This window comes from Bos indicus x Bos taurus, chromosome 11 (assembly GCF_003369695.1).
Source record: "Bos indicus x Bos taurus breed Angus x Brahman F1 hybrid chromosome 11, Bos_hybrid_MaternalHap_v2.0, whole genome shotgun sequence".
Lineage (NCBI taxonomy): Eukaryota > Metazoa > Chordata > Mammalia > Artiodactyla > Bovidae > Bos > Bos indicus x Bos taurus.
Window position 1 is genome coordinate 49653640 of NC_040086.1, and position 20699 is coordinate 49674338.

The window sequence follows — 20699 nt, forward strand, 5'->3', positions numbered from 1 at the left end:
TACACGAAATTCAAATTTCAATATCCACAAATAAAGATTTATTGGATCATAGCCAAGCTTATCTGTTTACATTTAGTCTTAAGGCTGCTTTCAAATCAGGAGAGCAGAGTAGTTGCAGTCGACAGCATGTGGCCTGCAAAGTCATACTTGTTATTTAGTCCTGTATAGAAAGTGTACTGACTTGAATGAAATAAAATGATCACAGATGTTTGGATGTGACAGAATTCAGTTCAAGTCTTGGCTTTACCACTTACTGCCTGGCATATGTGTGCACTCAGTTGCTCAGATGTGTGAGACTCTTTGCAGCCCCACGGACTGTAGCCTGCCAGGCTCCTCTGTCCATGGGATTTCCCAGGCAAGAATACTGGAGTAAGTTGCCATTTCCTCCGCCAGGGGGACTTCCCGACTCAAGGGTTCAAACCTGCATCTCCTGCACTGGCAGACAGATTCTTTACCACTGAGTCCTGCATGACCTACGACAAATAACCTAACCTTTCTTGCATGTGTGCGTGCTAAGTTGCTTCAGTTGTGTCAGCCTCTCTTACTTAGACTCAAATTCCAAATCTGCAGAATATGGTAACATATCTTGCTGGATTGTTTTGAAATTTTACTAAGCCTCATAACTGAGATCACTGCTGTAGGAACCAGTCTATAAAATGCCTGGTACAGAGTCCAGCTTAAAAGACCTTGATGCTGGGAAAGACTGAGAGCAGGAGAAGGCGTTGATGACAGAGGATGAGATGGTTAGATGGTATCTCTGACTCAACGGACAGGAGTTTGAGTGAACTCTGGGGGATAGTGAAGAGCAGGGAAACCTGGCATGCTGCAGTCCATGGGGTTGCAAAGAGTTAGACATGACTTAGTGACTGAACAACAACGTTGAGATACCAGGCCTGGATTTGAATTCCAGCTCCATTACAGACTGTGTGATGAAGAACTTCTCAGTGCTTCAATTTCCTCATTCATTACACTGGGATAATAATAATATACATCTTATAGAACTGTTATGAGAATTAAATGAGTTGGTACCTGTGAAATGCTGAGCGCAGGGCCTTGCAGATGGTAAGCACTCCATAAATATTACTATTACTATAGCAGATGTTTGCTTAGTAGTGGTTTCTCCTCTTCCAGCCTCCTCTTCTACTCTACCTCTCATCCCTATTCAAAAAAGCCTAGATCTAAAGCAGTAAGTCAATACCTGCATGACAAGTGCAATTGTACCTTAAGGGGAGGTTGAGGGGGTCATAACAACCTTGTGCTCACTCTCTGAGCCCCTCTTCTCAAGATACTTTCTTCCTCAGAAATCTAGCCTATCCCCAGACGTCAATGTAGGGGGCTATAAGATTCTTTTTTCTAACCAAGATTTCTCTCTTCTGAGCCCCAGTGCAGTGTTTCTCAACTCCTGATTTCTCCCCAGTGGCCTTACCTTCTCGGGGCAACTTCCTGACCCAGGGATTGAACCGGGGTCTCCTGCATTGCAGGCAGATTCTTTACCATCTGAGCCACCAGGGAAACCTACCTAATGGCCTAACATCACCTTAAATCCAAAATGTCAAAAGCTAAAAATTACTCTTTTCCCCACCTCTCCCTTCCTATCTTCCCTAACTAATATTAAGAACCTGCTATTCTTTCAGCACGTTGACTGGTCGTCTTGAAATTACACTTTAGTCCTTGTTCTCTTGCAATGAGACTTTATCTCAAATCGTGTTGCTTTTTCTTTTCTTTTTGTTCCTACCATCACTGACTAATTCAGGTCCTTTCAACTTCAAGCTCATGCCCCCGGTCTCTGAATGGTTCCTGCCACAAGCACCAACCTACTCCACACACAATACCACCACACTAATCTTCCTGAAACTTACATCACGCTCTTTCTTTGCTTCAAACTCTGACCCCTTTTCCATCCCATAATCTCTATGGAAAAAGGAAAAGACTGACCTTAGTGTTGCAATCAAATCCTTCCCTATCTACCTTGCTCCAGTCTTCATTTCTCATCTTATCCCCTATAATAAAAAAAATACCATCATCTTATACTTATGCAGTGCTTCATCCAACTTAGAAAACATCACTACATGCCCTGGTATTTCATCTTCACAGAGACCCTTGGAAAGAGGCCAAAGCAGCAGTTGCATCCTTCTTTTACAGAAAACAGATCTCTTGCACTGACTCAGAAGTCAGGACTTACATATGGGCATCTGTTCTAGAAACCCTGGTCTTCTCAGTACTGTCTGATAGACCTCTCTCTAACACGCTCTTGTTTTCTCAGCTCTGCAGTCTACCCTCTGCCATTCTCCTACTTGGTGGCCATCCCTGAAGTGAAGAGTGTTGGGGAAAGTTCATAAAGCAGTGTTTCTTAGAGATGCTGGAATGTGCTATAGCAGGTGTTTAGCTTCCAGTCTCTGCCATGTATAGCCAAAAAGATCCCTCTAAAGAAGGGCATCTATAGTGTATTTCTCCAAGAACACACAATCAAACATCCTCACCGCAGGCCACAATACAGAGTATGCTGTGTCTGGACTAGTTACACCGACTTCATTTCCTACCTCTTCCCCCTCAACCATGGTCCTCCATCCGCAGGGGGTTCACTGCTGTTCCCAGAACATTCCAAATCTCAGGGCCTCTGGACTTGCTGTATCCTCCTTTTCACATCCTTCACTTAACTCAAGTTCTTTCTTTCAAAGTTCCATCTTCAGAAAAGCTCTCCCTGACCATCACTATCTAAAGTAGGCCCCCATTCTCTAGTCCCAGTCTGGGTTCTTGTAACAGTTGTCACTTTCTAACACTGCTGCTGCTGCTGCTGCTAAGTCGCCTCAGTCGTGTCCAACTCGGTGCGACCCCACAGATGGCAGCCCACCAGGCTCTGCCGTCCCTGGGATTCTCCAGGCAAGAACACTGGAGTGGATTGCCATTTCCTTCTCCAATGCATGAAAGTGAAAAGTGAAAGTGAAGTCGCTCAGTCGTGTCTGACCCTTAGCGACTCCATGGACTGTAGCCTACCAGGATCCTCCGTCCATGGGATTCTTCAGGCAAGAATACTGGAGTGGGTTGCCATTTCCTTCTCCATCTATTTATTCTTTCATGGTCTTTTTCAGGGATTCACAATTTTTTTCTGTCAAGAGCCAGAGAGTAAATATGTTCAACTTTCTCTGTCATAACTCCTCAACTGTGCATTGTAGCACAAAGCAACTTTGAGAATATGGAAATGAGGAGATGCGGCTGTGCTCCAATAAAACTTTATTTACCAAGACAGGCAGTGGGCCAAGTCACAGGCCATACACCCTTGGCATATTCCTTCTAACGGAGTGTGAGTGTCAGAGGAACAGGAAGCTTCTCTATCTTGTTCACTAAGGTTTCCTTGTGGCCAGAATAATTCCTGGCCCTGAGTACACATTCAATATATAAATATGTGTTGAGTAAATAAAAAGAACTAGTCTGGAGTGGGGAGTTATGCTCCTCTTCTACCTTCTCAGGTGACAAGAGCATGACATTCAAGGAGAATGAGGCCAAGGTCATCAGCTCCATTTCCGTTTGGTTAGTATCATATCATGAAAAGTGGTCTCAAACCATTGTGTGCCTGTCACCAACAATAACCACCTCATGCAAACAATGCCTTTTATTACATAACCAGGTCCAGGTAGGAGTCTGTTAAAACACAGGCCGCTGGGCCCCACCCCCAGAAGTTGTGATCGGTAGGTCTGGGGTAGAGTCTAAGAATCTGCATTACGAGCAAGTTCCCAGGTGATACTGATAGGCTGGTCCTGAACCACATGTTGAGCAGCATTGGATGACAGTGCCCCAAAATAATAGGATGTGAGTGCTCAGCTGCTCAGTCCTATCCGACTCTTTGCGACCCTAAGGACTGTAGCCCACCAGGCTCCTCTGTCCATGGAATTCTCCAGGCAAGAATACTGGAGTGGGTTGTCATTTCCTCCTCCAGGGGATCTTCCTGACCCAGGAACTGAACCTGTGTCTCCTGCATCTCCTATAATGCAGGCAGATTCTTTACTCTGAGCCATTAGGGAAGACCCCAAAACAATAATACTAGCATTTTTACACTATCAGGTGGGGGATGGGGAGGAGGGAAGAGCCACAGATTCCTGATGTCTCAGTGATCTGGCTGGAGAGGAGCTGAAGGAAAAACAAAAACATAATACTGACAGCTCAGCGGAACTGCTGCTCCAGTAAAATCAAGACAGAAAAACATGAGGTCTTTAATTTTTAACAGACTGTCTTCCAAACACTCTTATTTTCACTTGCAAATCTAGCTGTAACTGGCTAAAATAATAAGCCAAAAACGTAAAAGAGAGACACCACCAGTGGGTGGCTAACCTTGATAGTGGACTAAGGATTATCTTCTCCATCGGCTCCATAATCAGTTTCCTTAAAATTAAACAAGAATCATAGCCACCTGTCTTTCTACTGGTAGATGCCAGGAGCCTTTTGGAGATGGATACTGGGTATATATAATCTATATAGTGAAAGTGTTAGTCACTCAGTTGTGTTTGACTCTTTTGCTACCCCATGGACTATAGCCCACTAGACTCCTCTGTCCATGGGATTTCCCAGGCAAGAATACCAAAGTGGGTAGCCATTCCCTTCTCCAGGAGATCTTCCTGAACCAGGAATTGAACCTGCGTTTCCTGCATTGCAGGTGGATTCTTTACCATCTAAACCACCAGGAAGCCCAACAAAATACATGTACAATAAATGACCAAGCCTAGGGGTCACTTTTTTCAAATGATGAATTCACCATAATAAAACTTGAAATGGACTAGCAACAACTTTTGCAAATTATATATCTGTCAACTCCAGGGACTTCAAAATAACCCCTCAAACTCACATTAAAACCACCCCAAAGCCATTACTTACACTTCATCAATCTGAATAGCCCTCAAAGGAATTAGAATTTATATACATTTGTAGTTGTTTATAAAGTGGATTTCTACTGTGATGGTTTTATGTAGCTAAAGTTTAGGTTAAGAATAATTTTAAGGTCAAAAAATAGGGTAAAATCTAACTTCTTAGGAGAGAAATTCAGGAAACAAATCAAGAATGTTCATGAATGGACAATTAAGTAGATGGCAATACTGCATCAACATGTTACTTACAAAGACAGACAGTATTATGATCAAAATATGAATTAGCAGACTTCCAATGTGTCTGGAAGTCTAAAGTGTTTCTCAGCTAAGACCAAGTAATTTTTTTATGAAAATCTAGCATCTGAATTAAAAAGTTTCAGTGTGGAATATATCCTAGATTTTTACAGTGTTGTAAAGAAAAAAGAACATAAAAATATCTCATAAACAATTTGTATATTGGTTACATGATGAACTGTTATTTTGTATATATTAAGTTAAAGCATTAAATTATTAAAATTGATTTCACCTTCTCAGTTTTGTTACTGTAGCTCCCAGAGAATTTCAAATTACATGTGACTTGAAACTAGATTTCTATTAGACAGTGTGATCATGCAGCCCAATTCTGCAAGAAGATTTGCTATCTCTTTTTCCCTTTGAGTGGCTTCTAAAAAGCTTGCAGAAAATGATAGGGAGCAATGAATAAGCATACAGATATGCAGTATGTCTGACATGGAGTGAAGCTCTTTGATCCTGGCCTAATACGGGATCACCTCAGGCCAGGTGCTCATCCACTGTAACCCAAGGTTCTAATCACCATTTTTCCCAGGGGAAGGACGATCAGTTTCACCTCAGCGACTACTGTCCATGTGTGTTTAGTCGCTAAGTTGTCTCTGATTCTTTTGCGATTCCCCAAGGACTGTAGCCCACCAGGTTCCTCTGTCTGCAGGATTTCCCAGCAAGAATACTGGAGGAGGTTGCCATTTCCTTGTCCAGGGGATCTTCCCCACCCAGGGATCGAACCTGTGTCTCTTCTATTGGCAGGTGGATTCTTTACCATTGGGCCACCAGGGAAGCCCTCAGAGACTACTATGTACACTCTTATCTGTAGCTATACAAACACATGAAATTCATTTCAAATTGCAATTAACTGTATCAGAACTGCTAGCAGTGTTACTAAGAATGAACATGATCTCTGACTATGAAAACTACCTGGTTCCCACCACCCCCCACCTCCCAGCATGTATTTCATTCTTACCGAGAAGGGACACATTTCTAACAACTCCTTTACATAATCCCTGCCCATTTCACTTCAGTGTCTTTAACTCCTGATTTAGAAAGTTTCTCATTTCCTTGCACTCACTGTCAAAACTCTACAATCACAGAGGACACCAAAGGAGAATGCTGGTTGAGGAAGAATACCAGAAGGAAGTAGGGTCCAGTTACTCACCCCAACGGTTGCTATATAACCATAAGGATGCCACACACACAAAAAAACACTATACGGAATATAAAAAGTTTAATACCTTGAGCTCTCTTTGCTAAGTATCAAAAAGATACTTACGTGTGCAGATGTGTGTTGAGACCTTAAGTTTAAGGATAATATTGTTAGAGAACGAAATGTACTGCTGGGCAGAATTAGAAGTGATTGTGAAGCTTGAATGAAAATAATGTTTAAAAAAAAAGGAGGGGGGTGCAAATATTGCCAAAACATTAAAACACTTACATGATTTAATTACCCTGTCATAAAATATAAACTTCAAGGACTAATTCGAGCACACTGGAAAAGAGCCACAACCTATGCAATAGGAAAGAATTTTATTCCCTAACATGTGTTTCTAACCCACTGAATATTATCATCCTGCAGCAAGGGTCAACAACTTGTGGCCAGCTCTGGAGATGACTTGGAGTGGTACTTGAGTAGGTAGCCATAAATATTCTCTGAATGAAAGACTGAATGAAGCAGGAAACTCACACACAGTGCAATTAACATGCAGATCTTCACAGCCAGTTAATCTGAAACCAGAGCCAGAGGGAGAACAAAACAGCACCTTGGTGGCCAGTCCCAGGCCATTCCCCAGGGAGTCAGCTACCCTAAGTTATTTTCATTCTATGTACACATAGTTTACTCATCCCCTCTTACTTTTATGAAAGTTCCAAGTTCTCTTTCCTACAAACTCTTTCCCTCTTAACCAGTTCCCCCATACAAAAGCAGGGATGCACTTTCGAGTCTTACCATTTTTTCAGACAATTATTAAACATCTCTAACAGTCACTCCCAAATGTTCACTGGGCCTCCCAAAGGCCAGACACTATGCTAGGTGGTAGCATACAGAGGTGTAAGTATAACACTATACCTATGTGGTGCAGCCAGACAAGTGAACAATTACAGCATAAAAAAATGCCTGGAGAATGATGCACGAGTGCTATTGGAAGGACTTAACTTTGCTGGGTGGGCGGGGAGGGTGACAGAGTCTTACGGAACAAAGGTAAAAGAAGTCAAAACCAAAAATTACAGTCTAATATACCTGCAACTGTTCTAATGGTCAACTCATCAAGTTAGCACTCTAAACTGGCTCTTTGAATGTAGATCCTCTGACTACAGAGAAATCTGAAGTTCATGACAGTGGCACTGATTACTGGCAAGAGAAGGAAAACACAGACAGACAGACACACACACACACACATACTCCAGCAGAAGAAAATGTGCAAACCTAATTAGTGATGATGTCAAGAGGCTTCACCCACTTAATGTCTGTCCCTCCAAGCTGAAGGTGACTTGACTGACCCACTCCTGTGATTGACTTCAGTTGGATTTTTCACACAGTAGTGATGGATTTGCAAGAATCCATCCATACTTTCTCCCTGATACCTCTTGTGGCTACTGGCCAAGTCTGCTAGACTGCTGGTTGGTACCACGGCCCTGAAGAGATAAACAGACCATGTACGTGAACAAGACAGACCCACACTCTGCTTTGGTACTATTCAGAAAGACAGTTAGAAACATGGATTCACAAACATGTGGGAGGGCAGTTCGAAAAGCAGCAAGGATGGCACCCGGGAAGGTGCCTAACAAGCAATTCATCTCTTGCTAGTTTTGCAGGACCCTGTTTTTACCTCCTGGTACCTGGTTCTTTAGACATTTTATCAAGCATGAGAGTTTTCTGTTTCTGACTTCCTGTGGCTACAGATCATTCCCAAGATTCATGACTACCCTGCCTAACTTTCTACTGCCATCACCCTCCTCGTCTCTTGTCCTCACCCTTGCCCGAACCCTCTTTTCATGCAAAACACTCACTTTCCTCCCATGGAACATAGGTAATGTGTTCCTCTGGAAACCGTCTGCCTTATCCAACATCTCCATCATCAATCAGGACACAGATAATATATAAAAATCACCACATTTTAAAAAATGCTCTGATCTATAGACCTCTTACAGGTTCTTTCCTTAATTTTAATGTATAACTTTAGCGGCTAAAAAGTATGTGTGTGTGTGTTAGTTGCTCAGTCGTGTCCAACTCTTCGCAACCCCACGGACTGTCTGTCAGTGGCTAAAAAGTATACCCAACCATTTTAAGGAAATGAAAAACATCATGGCTCCTAGCACAATGCTAAAATTAATGTGAAATTAAACTTTAATCAACAAAGATTTTAATTACGAATGGCACTACTTTAAAATTTTATGAATATGAAGGGTAGGAAATGCTTCCATATTCATGAAAGAAGCCCCACGGCAGTACTTATGATGACATTTAAAACATACTATTTTTAGGATAATATATCCTAAATGATACCTTAATCTTCACTAAAAACAATTTTTGGAACCTGCACTCTAAAAAAATCCAAACCACTGTAAATATATGTGTTAGATGTTATAAAGCTGATGTTTTGAAAATTAAGACTCATAAGGACATGGATTTCTTTTTTGAAATGTTGCAAACCTAATGTGAAGGAATTTGGTCAATTCACATCAGAAGCTTCCTGATTTTCACTGTGAAAAGGTTTACAACCTTTAAACAAGACTGCTGTTAATAAACTCTTAAAATTCTAAGACTAACAGAAATACCTTTCAAACTAAATTTCTAATATAAAACAAGAAAGTTTATTTTGCTATATTTTAACTTACACATGGATGTCAACAGATGAGAATGGACTTCAAAATCAACTTTATACAAAATCATGGAATCAAAGACTCCAGAAATTAAAATATTTATGTTTTATCCTTTATTGAAAGTCAAAGTAAATATAATAAATGATTCACTGAAATTTAAAGTCAAGTAAGAGTGTCATAATCTTTTTAACAGATCACTTAGTGAAGTAAGTTGTTCGACATGATAGCAAAGAACTTTTCAGTGGGAGTGAATTTACTTTGTCACAGGAAAGCAAAAGTCACCACGTTAAAAATCCCATGCTAATTGCCAATGCTGGCTTTCCAGTCCCCAAATTCTGAAAACAAAATTATTGCAATTCCCACTGGGACTGTCTGCATGCTCATTTATAGCACTAGATAGCACTCCTGGAGAACAGAAATCTAACAAAAAAGTGATACAACTTCAAAACCCTTTCAAGAACTAGAGTAATGACCTACCTACTGTTGTACTTAACATTTTGAAAATAAACAGTCTCAGATGCTTTTGAGAATAACATGTTAGGATCACTGGTCCATTTATTCACTATCATTGCTTACATATGAAAATCTTCAAAAACTTAGGGGAAATATAAATCAAGTAGAGATTAGTTCAAATAGGAACTGTATTTGAAAGCTCAAATGATTTTATCCAAAATGAAGAGCAGCCCACAAAAAAGCTAGGAGGCACTCAAGAAAAAGGAGTTAGAATTCACAAAAGATTCCCTCTCTGAAACTGGGCAAAATTAGTAAGAAAAAAGTTGGTAATTATATTGTCATCAATTTGTTTATCCCTTCCTTATGGCATGTCTCACACTGTGCTGCAGGAGCTGTGCACATGCGTCTTCCGTCTTCCCCACCACACTTAAGTTGAGGAGCTCCCTCTGCTTCATTCATCCTTGGTACCTAGCCCAGGGTCTTAAACATAGTAGCAAATGAAAAAAAGGGTGGATGATTTAAGGTAATAAAACATATTCCTAACTAGGTAATCAATTAGGCTCCAACTCATGCAAGAACATTTATAATTTCATTTTAGCTAATAAAACACTGAGTAATTTGATATGTTTTTAACAACATTTGCAAAGCTATTAAATGGATTTTAAGCTCTGAATAACATATTTATACTCTAAATGTATTTAAGAAGAAAGCATGTAGTGAAACATTAGGGAAAAAAAAACTTCTACCAATGAAACAGAAAATGATGGGTTTCACTGTGTGTAACATGGAACTAGATGGTGCTGGCAGGTTGAACATAAAATGACTAAGAACTGACATTGTAAAATGTTTAAAGACCCTGGAATTCTGGTTGTGAAAGTCAAGATTGGCAAGCAGGAGACAATGTAGAGTACCATAACTCCAGTGTCTGGAAAGGCAGGTGGGGAATCTGTTTCTCCAGCAGGAACAATAACTCTGATCACAATCTATATAGTGCTGCTGGAAACAGGTACAGAACCAGCCCACACCATGGACTCACTCCCCATACCCCAGAGGAAACGATGGAATACCAAGCAGAGTGGGTCCTTTCTGGACTCTCCACAATTTCAGTTCAATCAACTCTAAAACTAAAGTCCAGAGCTAAAGTAGGCAAATGATAGCCTGCAGGCCAAAATGGGCCAAATGTGGCCACCTCCAGTGTTTGTGCAGCCCTCAAGCTAAGAGTGGTTTTTACATTTTTAAATGGTAAAAACGAAGAATCATAAAAATTATATGAAATTCAATGTCAGTCCCATAAAGAAAGTTTTCATTGGAACACGGCTGTGCTCATTCATTACATGTTGTCTGCTTTTACACTACAACAGCAGAGGGGGCATAGGATTGCCAAGCCTATGATATTTACTCCCTAGCCCTTCACAGAAAAAAAGCATGCTGACCCCTAGAATATGCCTTGAACATTTCTCTGTGCTTCCAGTTGCACCTCATTTCTCTGAGGTAGTCCACTGCTTTGCAAAGTATAGACTAAAGCTTGACAGATGTCCACCTTGGGGTTCTGTTGTCCAAAGTTACATTCTTACATACAATATAGTGCAACTCATTAGGGTGGGCCCAAAGACGCAAAGCAGGGGCATACAGAACGCACTGAAATAGAAGCACAGGGCAAGCACGCTACAGGCGGGCAGCACAGTTCAGATTTCTTCCCAGACTACTACAGCCAGTTCTAGGTCATACTACTGAAAGGAAAAGGGAACTACAGAGAATTTGGCGGTGGACAGATGATTAAAAGAGCTCAAAAATCCTACCACTAAAGAAATGGGATTAGTTGGCCCAAAGAAGAAAGCATGAGAAAAGAACTACACTACCGAGGGTGTCAATCTCTACATTTGTTGATACATTAAATTCTAACCAATGAAAGTAACTGGTAGGCCCAACTAAAATTCCACACACCATAGATCTAATAAATTAAATGTGATTCTTAAGGAGATTGTCATTCCTGCCTTAGGCCATTAGCTAGACCCTTAAAAAGTAATCATTTGACAAATACTGTACTGTAAATCTTCAACTGATGTATGGTAGGAATGTTCCTTTTTTCAGAAACATCTGGCATGCTCTAAGTTACAGAAAAGGTGTGCTATTCCTGTGCTGAGGGGCTCAGTAATATTCAAGTAACTAAAAGGTAAATATAAGTTTCATGACCACATGTCTTTCCACAGGACCAAACAGGGGAAAACAGGCTTAAAGTACAGAATTTGTGTTACATTCAAGAATGTTCACACTGTGGGGTTTTAATTTCTCTAAAGGATTCCTGAGGGTAAAGGAATGTTCCCAGGATACCATTCAATTACAAAACTCAGCCTGCAACTATCCAGATATTTTCTTGAAGCAAGGAGAATGGGTCTCAAACACCCTTCTTCCATTGCTATGATTCTGTAACTCTAACTCTCCCAGTTCTTACGAGTCAGAGAGCCTACAGCCATTGCTCACTTTCATTTTGTCCTGAAGGTGGTCAATGTACACACGACTTCAAAGATAAACTTCACATACCAAATTAAAATTTGATTATCACTTTAATTACAATTTATTTAAAATTACAAGACAGGAATGTTTCCATTAAGTAAAAAAAGGGGGGAGGGGGAATAGGCATAGCTTCTAAATATTTCTATGAGCCTATGTACCTTATTATTTCAAACTGTCCAACATCAGTACACAGTAAGTGAAGAAAATACAGTATATTTCCTATTGGTTTTGTGATTTTAGAATACAGAATCCTTGGACACAATATATTCTTGAAGTCAATCTCAAATTAATTATAATTAGTAATGGAAATCCTGAAACTTGCTCTAAATATAATTTTGATCAATCTGAGTTTTTCCATCTTGAAATTCTAAGGCCTATATTTCCCTAAGAATACCTTCGCAACGTTGTGGTGCACACGCAAGAATCTGACTCACTAAACTTTCTCCACTCCTACATCACCTATATAGGATTTTAACATCAAGAGTACAAAATACCTTCAAGCCACTTCTACAATCTTGCATTAACCTTACCAGGATAAACTTTTCCGCCAAGTTTCGTTAAGACTTTTTATTTAAAGACCTGTGGTAGTGAAACAAAGAAAACACAACCCCCTCCCCCTTTTCTAAACCATATGGCAGCAAATTAAAGTTAACTTATTTTTTTATCAGCTCAACGCCCAGACCTCGGCCCTAAACATTTTTCTCTTTGTGCCCTGGGATCGGACTAAAACAGTCTGCTGATTTGCAACTGTACCCCCATGTTTTAAAATCACAAAACAAAGTCCCAAACGCCCCCTAACCACTACCAGACCTCACCACGGTCATTTACTAAAACCTGGTTCAGGAGACCATGCATGCCGGGCAAGGGGCCCGCAGCCCGCCAGGAGCGAGTCCCCTTCCGACCCAGTGACCGAGCAGTGAGTTTGCTCACCCGGCCGGGCCGGATCCGCCCCGGGAACTTGGGTTACCCGAGCCCAGGGACGCGCCGAGGCCTAGCCGCGAGGCCGGGGCGGGCTCCAGGCGACGGGGGCTTCCCGTTCCCCGACCGCAGAGCCTTCCCGCCCGCCCCGCCGTCGTCCGCAGGCAGGGGCACTCCCCGTCGTCTCCCGGAGACCGGACTCACCCACCGAGTCCCGGGTCGGCTCCTCGGTCTCCTGCCGCCGTCCGCGGCCCCGCTCGGCGGCCGCGCCGGGCCCTTCCGGGACGGCGGGAGCTCTAGGCCGCGCCGGGGCCCCGCGGCTCCGGGACCGGCCGGCCCGGCCGCGGCGTCCGGTATCAGTCCCGAGGACCGGGCTCCCGCCGGTAACGGGCCCCGCCGCCTCCCCTCCCCCTCCCCCGCCCCATGACAGTGCAAACCCTCCGGCCGGCCCGGCCGCCCCGCCTCCGGCACCAGGCCCAGCTCAGGGCCGCGGCCGTGGCGGCGGCGGCGCCGCGGCTCTACGCCCTCGCTCGCTCGCTCGCTCTCGGGCCCGGCGTCTCGGGCCCGGCTCGGGCCCAGCCGAAGTCTCCGCCGCTTCCCGGCCGCCCTCCGCGGCGCCCGGCCCGGGCGGGGTAGGCCGAGGCCCGGGCGGTGGGGGTGGGGGCGGGGGCTCCTCTCACCTTCATGTCGGGACATCCTAGTTCAGACGGTGGCGGCGCGGCCCCTCCCGGGCTCCGACTGCAGTGTCCCCTGTGGGGTCCCGGCGCTGCCCGCGCCGGCCGGCCGACTCCCACTCGACTCCCGGGCTCGGCCGCGGGGGCGGGGTGGGCAGGGGAGCGCTCCCGCGGCGGCGGCGGCGGCGGGGAGGCGGCGCGGGGCGGGAATGGGGCCGGGCCTGGCCGGGGCTGAGCTCCTCCAGGAGGCGGGTCCGACGCCGCGGCTCCGCCGGCGCCCGCCGTGACTCGGTCACTCTCGGGCCCGCCGGCTCCCGGCTGCGGCGCCGCGCTCCGCAAACCCCGCTCCTCCCCTCCCCCGGCCCACCCCCCGCCCCTCTTCCCCGGCTCCCGGCCGCCGCCTCCTCCTCCTCCTCTTCCTCCTCCTCCGCCTCCTTCCGCCACCCGCACGCCGGCCCCGCCTCTCGCTGCCCGCGCCGGGCCCAGCTGCCCGGAGCCCCGCGGCCGGAGGGCGCGGCGGGGGCGCCGCGGCGGCGGCGGCGGCGGCGACTCGGGCGGCGGCGTTTGGCCGCGCTCGCCGGCAGGCCTCGGTCGGGCGCCCGAGCCCGGCCTCGGCCTGGCCACCGCCGCGCCGCCGCGCCTCGCGTAGGGAGGAAGAGGAAACGCCCCGGCGCCGGCGCTCGCCGGTACGGCCGCGCGGCCCCGAGCCCCGCCTGGGGCCTACGTGGAACCGGGTCCTAGGCGCTTCGCCGTTGGGCCGGGCCGACCGCGACGGCAGGTGCTTCCCGACAGCGAGCTGAGACCACGGCAGGCTCCCGCCTTCGGGAGCTTGGCCGCCGGGCCGACCGCGGGAAGCCCCCTGCTACCCTCAACCCGGACGGGAGGCTGCGCAGCGGCCGGGGACACGTGTTTGTGTTTCTTTTTAAGCCAGCGGCTCGGCAGGAAAGGCGGCTGACCTCCGGGCGTTGTCCCGCCTTGCCCGGCCCGGTGACTCGTGGTCGGGAGGGCGTGGGCGCGGGAGGCGGCTGGGCTTGGCTGCTGTGCCCCACGGCCGGCTGGCTCCTTGGGAACCATCCCGGTGGAAGACTCCGCTACCGCCTGCCCGGGTGTCCGGCGGCCCCCGCGCAAAGTTTGTTCCAGCATCTTGGCTCAGCCTGAGTGCTCCGCTCTGAAAACTATTGGGGTGTGTGTGTCTGTGTGTCTTTTTTTTTTTTTTCCTTTTCCAGTTCCTGAACTACTTTTCCGTTTTTAACCTGTCTTTTATATTTTTACCATCATCCTTGTCAACTTTGTTTTCAGGCATTATTCATCAAATATTTATGCATCCCCTTACCACGTGTCTGTTGGTAGCGTGGTTTGGTGGAAAGAAGCCGCACTTTGGAATCAAGACAGATCTGCCATGGATTCTGGATCTGATATCTTCTGTATAACCTTGGACAAGCTCATTGACCTTGCTGAGTCCCCGTTTCCTTGTCTTTTGTTTGGTTTTTGACTGTTATTTTAATTTACGCGTTTATATTTGAAATTTCTTTGTGTGTGTGTGTGTGTGCGCGCGCAAAAACCAGAACTGTGTCCTTTAGCTAAAAGTCTACCTAAATTAGATTCTAAAGTACTTGCTTTGGGATTATTCTTATTCCTTTCCACCATTACTAGCTGTGTCACCTGGAGAAAACGAATGCCTTCTTGTGCCTTTCCCATCTTTAAAATGGGCGTTTAAAAAAAAAGGGGGGGGCGTGATTACAGATGATAATAATAATAACAGCAAGTATTTGGTGAATTAAGAGCTAAAGTGTATATAAACTAGCAGGGGACACAATAAAAGCAGTTTGTTACAGTATTTCTTAAATCTGATTTAAGAGGCATCTTGATTTCAAAGATATAAAAAGCTTGTCTTAAAGTCAAGGAAATAAATATTCGGTCACTCAGCTCTACCCAAGGGCTTGTGTGTGTTTGGTGGTAATTAATGATCAGCCAAACTAAGGTTTAAACAAACACGGCTTTAAATGAGGACTTTGTCACCAGAAGTATTTCCAACGCATGTATGGAGCTTTTGCCTAAGTCCAGTCCCATCCAGCTTGAAAAGTTTCATCAAGGCCTTAACGGGGTTTGGTGGGATACAAAGAGTAGGGCTTCTAGGGACTTCCCTTGTGGTCCAGTGGTTAAGACTCCATGTTTCCAAGCCTGGGGGCTATGGTTCGATCCCTGGTTGGGGAACTAATTTCCCACATGCCCTGTGGCGTGGAAAAGAAAAAAAAAAATAGGGCTTCCATCAAGGATAACTAAGATTAACTGACGATTGTCTTCTGCCAGTGACTTTCTATGCATTTTAGAGTATTGTGTGTGTGATCTAAGGTACCAAACTCTTAGTACCCTTGGGCTATAAAAGAAAAGACAGCAACACCCCATAGTCCTCTGTTAAGTAAACGATGTCTGTAAATATATTGTGATAGTGATTAAGGCAGTATCAATAATATAGTCAGACAAAATGCTGGAGCAGGTAGGAGACCTGACAGAAACACAACTGAACTCCAGGAAGGAGTAAGAGTTTGTTTCGGTTTGGGAATTTGTTAGCTAATCCTATTAAGGAGTGCATACAGATGACTGTCTAAACCTGAAAGGGATATCAGATGTTTGACAGTTATTGTTTTCAATCAGGCAAGAGTAAGAAAATGAAGAATCTGATTAAAGTATTTTTTTCTCTTTGTTAAGAGTAAGCAGGAATATTACAATTATTCAGGGTTTTCATGACTGGACGAAACATTTCCTCAGTTCGACTAGAGTCAGCCCTTCAATTAAAACAACCTGCTTGCTGTCCTGCCATATAGGAGACTCCATTTGCCAAAGGATTAATGTAAACGTTCATACCAAGTTGTTCATCAAATGATGTTTGTTCTTCATAAATGTCTCCTCCAGTCCTTTCCCTGCACTTCTTGAGTTCTCCTTCCATGTCTAACTCCATATTAGGGGCTTCCCAGGAGGCACTAGTGGTAAAGAACCCACCTCTCACCTCTTGCAGAGAGTCAGACAAGACTGAAGTGACTTAGCACATCCTCACATGTTCCTTGAAAGTGAAAGTGCTACTCAGTTGTGTCCAACTCTTTGCGACCCCATGTACTAGCCCACCAGGCTCCTCTGTCCATAGAATTCTCCAGACAAGAATACTGGAGTGAGTAACCATTCACTTCTCAAGGGGATCTTCCTGATCCAGCAATCAAACCTGGGTCTCTTGCATTGCAGGTAGATTCTTTACCATCTGAGCCACCAGGGAAGCAATGTGCATACATCAAAACATTCATGACAGGCATGTTCAAAAATTATAGTAACCTTACAAGTTGGGGTGGTCAGCCAAATTTCCCTTTATAATAAGAAAAATGGTGAAATTATTTCTTGAATTTAAGTTATAGGCATTGTGCCAAATAAGCACACCTGCATCACCTCCTGGTGTTTAGTCACTCAGTCATGTCTGACTCTGCGACCCTGTGGGCCGAAGCCCTCCAGGTTCCTTTCTCCATGGGATTTCCCAGGGAAGAATACTGGAGTGAGTAGCCATTCCCTTCTCCAGGGGATCTTCCTGACCCAGGGAATGAACGTAGGTCTTCTGCATTGCAGGTAGATTCTTAACCGTCTGAGCCACCAGGGAAGCCCAATTATGTTCCTTAAAGCAAGCTAATGCATGTAAACTTTGGTGAAATCAGAATAAGATCTATAGTTAATTACACTAATGTCAGTTTCCTGGTTTGGTATATTCTGTAGTTTTGTAAGCTGTTACCATTGGATGGAGCTGGGGTAAGGGTATATGGGCTCTCTGTGCAACTTCTTGTGAGTGTATAACTAATTTTATAAAGTAAAAACTTAGGGAATATCCTGGTGGCCTAGTGGTTAGGATTCCAGGCTTTCACTGCCATGTCCCAGGTCCAGTCCCTGGTCAGAGAACTGAGATCCTACAAGCTGTGTGATACGGCCAAAAATCAAATAAAAGCAAACTAAAAACAGAAATCAGATTAATAGTTACCTGCAGCTGAGAAAGTGAGGGTTGGGCACTGGCTACATAGAATTTACTGAGGTGATGGGCATATTGTCTTGGTTTTATTAGTGTTTTCTGTATACCTTTGTCACAACTTACAGGTCTATAAACATAAACGATTATTGCATTCTACTTCTGTGTAAATTGTAGCTAACTAAACCTGTGCTTTGTTGTACTGTTTTGATTCCTGCCTCTGGTCCTGTGCATGTGCTGTTCCCTCTGCTTAAACGAACACAAGAAAATTCAACCCTAAATTCAAATTGCTTGTACTCTCTTAAGCCTTGCCTTGCTTCTCAGACCCACCACTCCAGCAAGTTCTTCCCCTATGCTCACTTATGCTATGCCTAATTTTTAGTTTTCATCTGTTTCTTAGCTAATCTCCTCCAAGACAGGCAGTCACACGATTTCTTTCTGTCACTGGGATCCAGTAGTGTTGATGGGTGAATGAATGAATGGTTTAAAGCAGCAAGAAAGGAACTTACCTGGTGGTCCAGTGGTTAAGAATCCCAAAGATCACACAAGCCCTGGGGCAGCTAAGCCCACTAGCTGCAACAAAGACCCAGCCCAGCCAAAATTTAAAAAATGAAGTTGGATAAAAGCTTAAAGTAACCATTCTCAAAGTGTGGTCTGGGGTCTTCAAGACCCTTTCAAAGGGCCCGTGAGTTGCTTGGGTTTTCTTGTATATTAATACTTGAAACAGCACAGCTCAATAGAAGGCAGAAGCAGATAAGAGAATCCAGCTGTCTTCAATTAAGCCAGCCATTAAAGATATTGCTTGCAAAGATATAAAATACTTTTTACTTTGAAAAATTATTTTTTCTTAAAAATACTAGGGAATGGGTTATGATCAAATTTTTACTCAGTTTTAATTTTCATTAAAATGCAGTAGATACATGTTTGGGGTTTTTTTTTCAGTTATTTGGAGTCTTCAATAATTTTTAAGAGCATAAAGGGATTCTGAGACCAAAAAGTTTGAGAGTCTGTGCCTTAGAGACTGTTACAACCCTTTCGTAGTTCAAGTAGGAAATGATGATGATGTTGACATTCAAGTAGTGCTCTGGTACACGTGGCAGGCCTTGTGATAAGCACTTTACTTGTCAGTGCTATTATATCTCCATTTTACTCCTAAGACCAGTGAGGCACAGAGAAGTGAATTGACTTGGCCACATACCTAGTCAGGATTTGAACCCCATGTGTTTCAGAGGTCCTGCTGCCAACAGTTTTCTGCCGCCTTCCCAGAGGCCTGGAAAGGAGCGGAAAGGCTGGTGCTACCTGGTGTGTCCCTGCTCTGTGCTCTCCACTGACCTCACAATCACTAGGCAAGAGTCATAGAGGCCTCCAACTTTCCAGTTTTCATTTCAGACTCTGCCACTCTAGTATTTTCAAGCACAGCCTTGCAATGCCTTGGTTTCTAACAATCTAACCACGCGCACCTGCGCTTCAGCCACCCATTCCTCTCTCCGGACCACACCCAGACTCTAGTATACAACTTCCTGTTTTATTGTGACTGCCTACTTTTCTGGTTTTCTTAAGTGTGAAAGTGAAGTCACTCAGTCGTGTCCGACTCTTTGCGACCCCATGGACCGTAGCCCACCAGGCTCCTCCGTCCATGGAATTTTCCAGGCAAGTGTACTGGAGTGGGTTGCCATTTCCTTCTCACCTGGTTTTCTTACCCTGGAATTAAAGCTATTCTTTTACTGCTTCAGGCTCTCAATCTTTTGATATTTCCACTTGACTTTTTTTCCTTTTTAGCCCCATTCTCTTCTCTCTCTCTTTTTTTTTTTTTTTCAAAAGATTTGTTTATTTTTTGGCTGTGGTAAGTCTTTGTTACTGTGCATATGCTTTCTCTGGTTAAGGTAAGCGGGGCTACTCTAGTTGTGGCCCTGGGTTTATTGTGGTGGCTTCTCTTGTTGCGGAGCACAGGCACTAGAAGTGCTGGCTCAATAGTTGTGTTGCACAGGCTTAGTTGAGCCACGGCATGTGGAATTTTCCTGGACCAGGGATCAAACCCATCCCTAGCATTGCAAGGCAGATTCTTAACCACTGAACACCAGGGAAACTCCCCATTCTCTTCTTGACCAGTGCGTTCCCTGTTGTCAACTAAAACTTCTCTCATTAATGACCTTCAACTCTTTAGATGGTAAACTCCCAATCCTGAATCAATTGCACAACGATTCTGCACACTATCACCACCTATGTTTGATTGGCATGCAGAACACAAGGTAAAATATGCTGGAAAGATATGGAGTTAGAGCTAGGGGTTGCGCAATGGAGGGGGGATCTGTTAGAAAAATATAGTGGATTCAGCTACAGTTTGACCTCAGAGTACCATTGAGCACTTCTTATCTGATCAGCACCCTCTGTCATTCTCAGATTTCTTTAGACCTTCACCAGCTGGTGGCAACTACTTACCTATCCATAACCCCAGTAGATAACCTCACCCAATTCACAGGGGGAGTGCAGTTCACAAAATAAGAACTTCTTCCCCTTCCCACTGTGAACCCCCAAAGGAATCTGTACATATCTCTCCTATTGCCTCATGCTCTCACTCCCATCCCAGAAGAACTGAGAGGTCCTTTTTCCAGTTCAATCCCACCTCTGCTTAGGATCCCACATCACCCCATCTCAGATCAGCCTCCTTCAGCCACTTCCTTGACATTTATACTTTCAAGTACTCAGCCTTGGTTAGTCTGCTTCCCTTTGCTGAGAAACACCCCAACTCAACACTCCCTCTTGTTACCACCCAATTGTTTCTTTCGCTTCGTAGTTAAGCTTCTTAAAATAATTGTAGCTCCTCTTCCTCAGCTTTATAACCTGATTCATCTGATTGCTTAGCTTTTGATGCTGCAGGCCAGTCTCATTGCCTGTGACACTATTCTCATCTTCCCTCCCATGTGTCTGTTCCTCCTGGATCCCTTGTTGGATTAAGCAGTCACCATCAACCTAGTCAGTCACCCAAGATGAAATCCAGTCATCATCTAGACTTCCCATTATCTCCCATGGCCAATCAGTCACCAGTGGATTCTACGCATTAAACATTGGTCATATGCATCCCTTTTCATTCCCATGGCAACCAAACCATTCCAGGCTGCTACCCTCCCTCCTTGAGCCTCAGAGTGAATCTTGTCTCCTGATCACAAATTCATACCTCTT

At 44.5% G+C, this 20699-nt stretch overlaps 1 protein-coding gene across 1 annotated transcript in view; it reads right to left on the reverse strand.

Annotated features, from left to right (window-relative positions):
* The window catches only part of KCMF1 (potassium channel modulatory factor 1), a 79039-nt gene extending 65346 nt beyond the window's left edge, over nucleotides 1–13693 (reverse strand). The window contains exon 1 of the mRNA XM_027555564.1: nucleotides 13529–13693. Within this exon, the coding sequence (XP_027411365.1) occupies nucleotides 13529–13544 (16 nt within the window). The 5' untranslated portion in view covers nucleotides 13545–13693. The remainder of the gene's footprint in view (nucleotides 1–13528) is intronic.
* Nucleotides 13694–20699: the final 7006 nt, after the last annotated feature.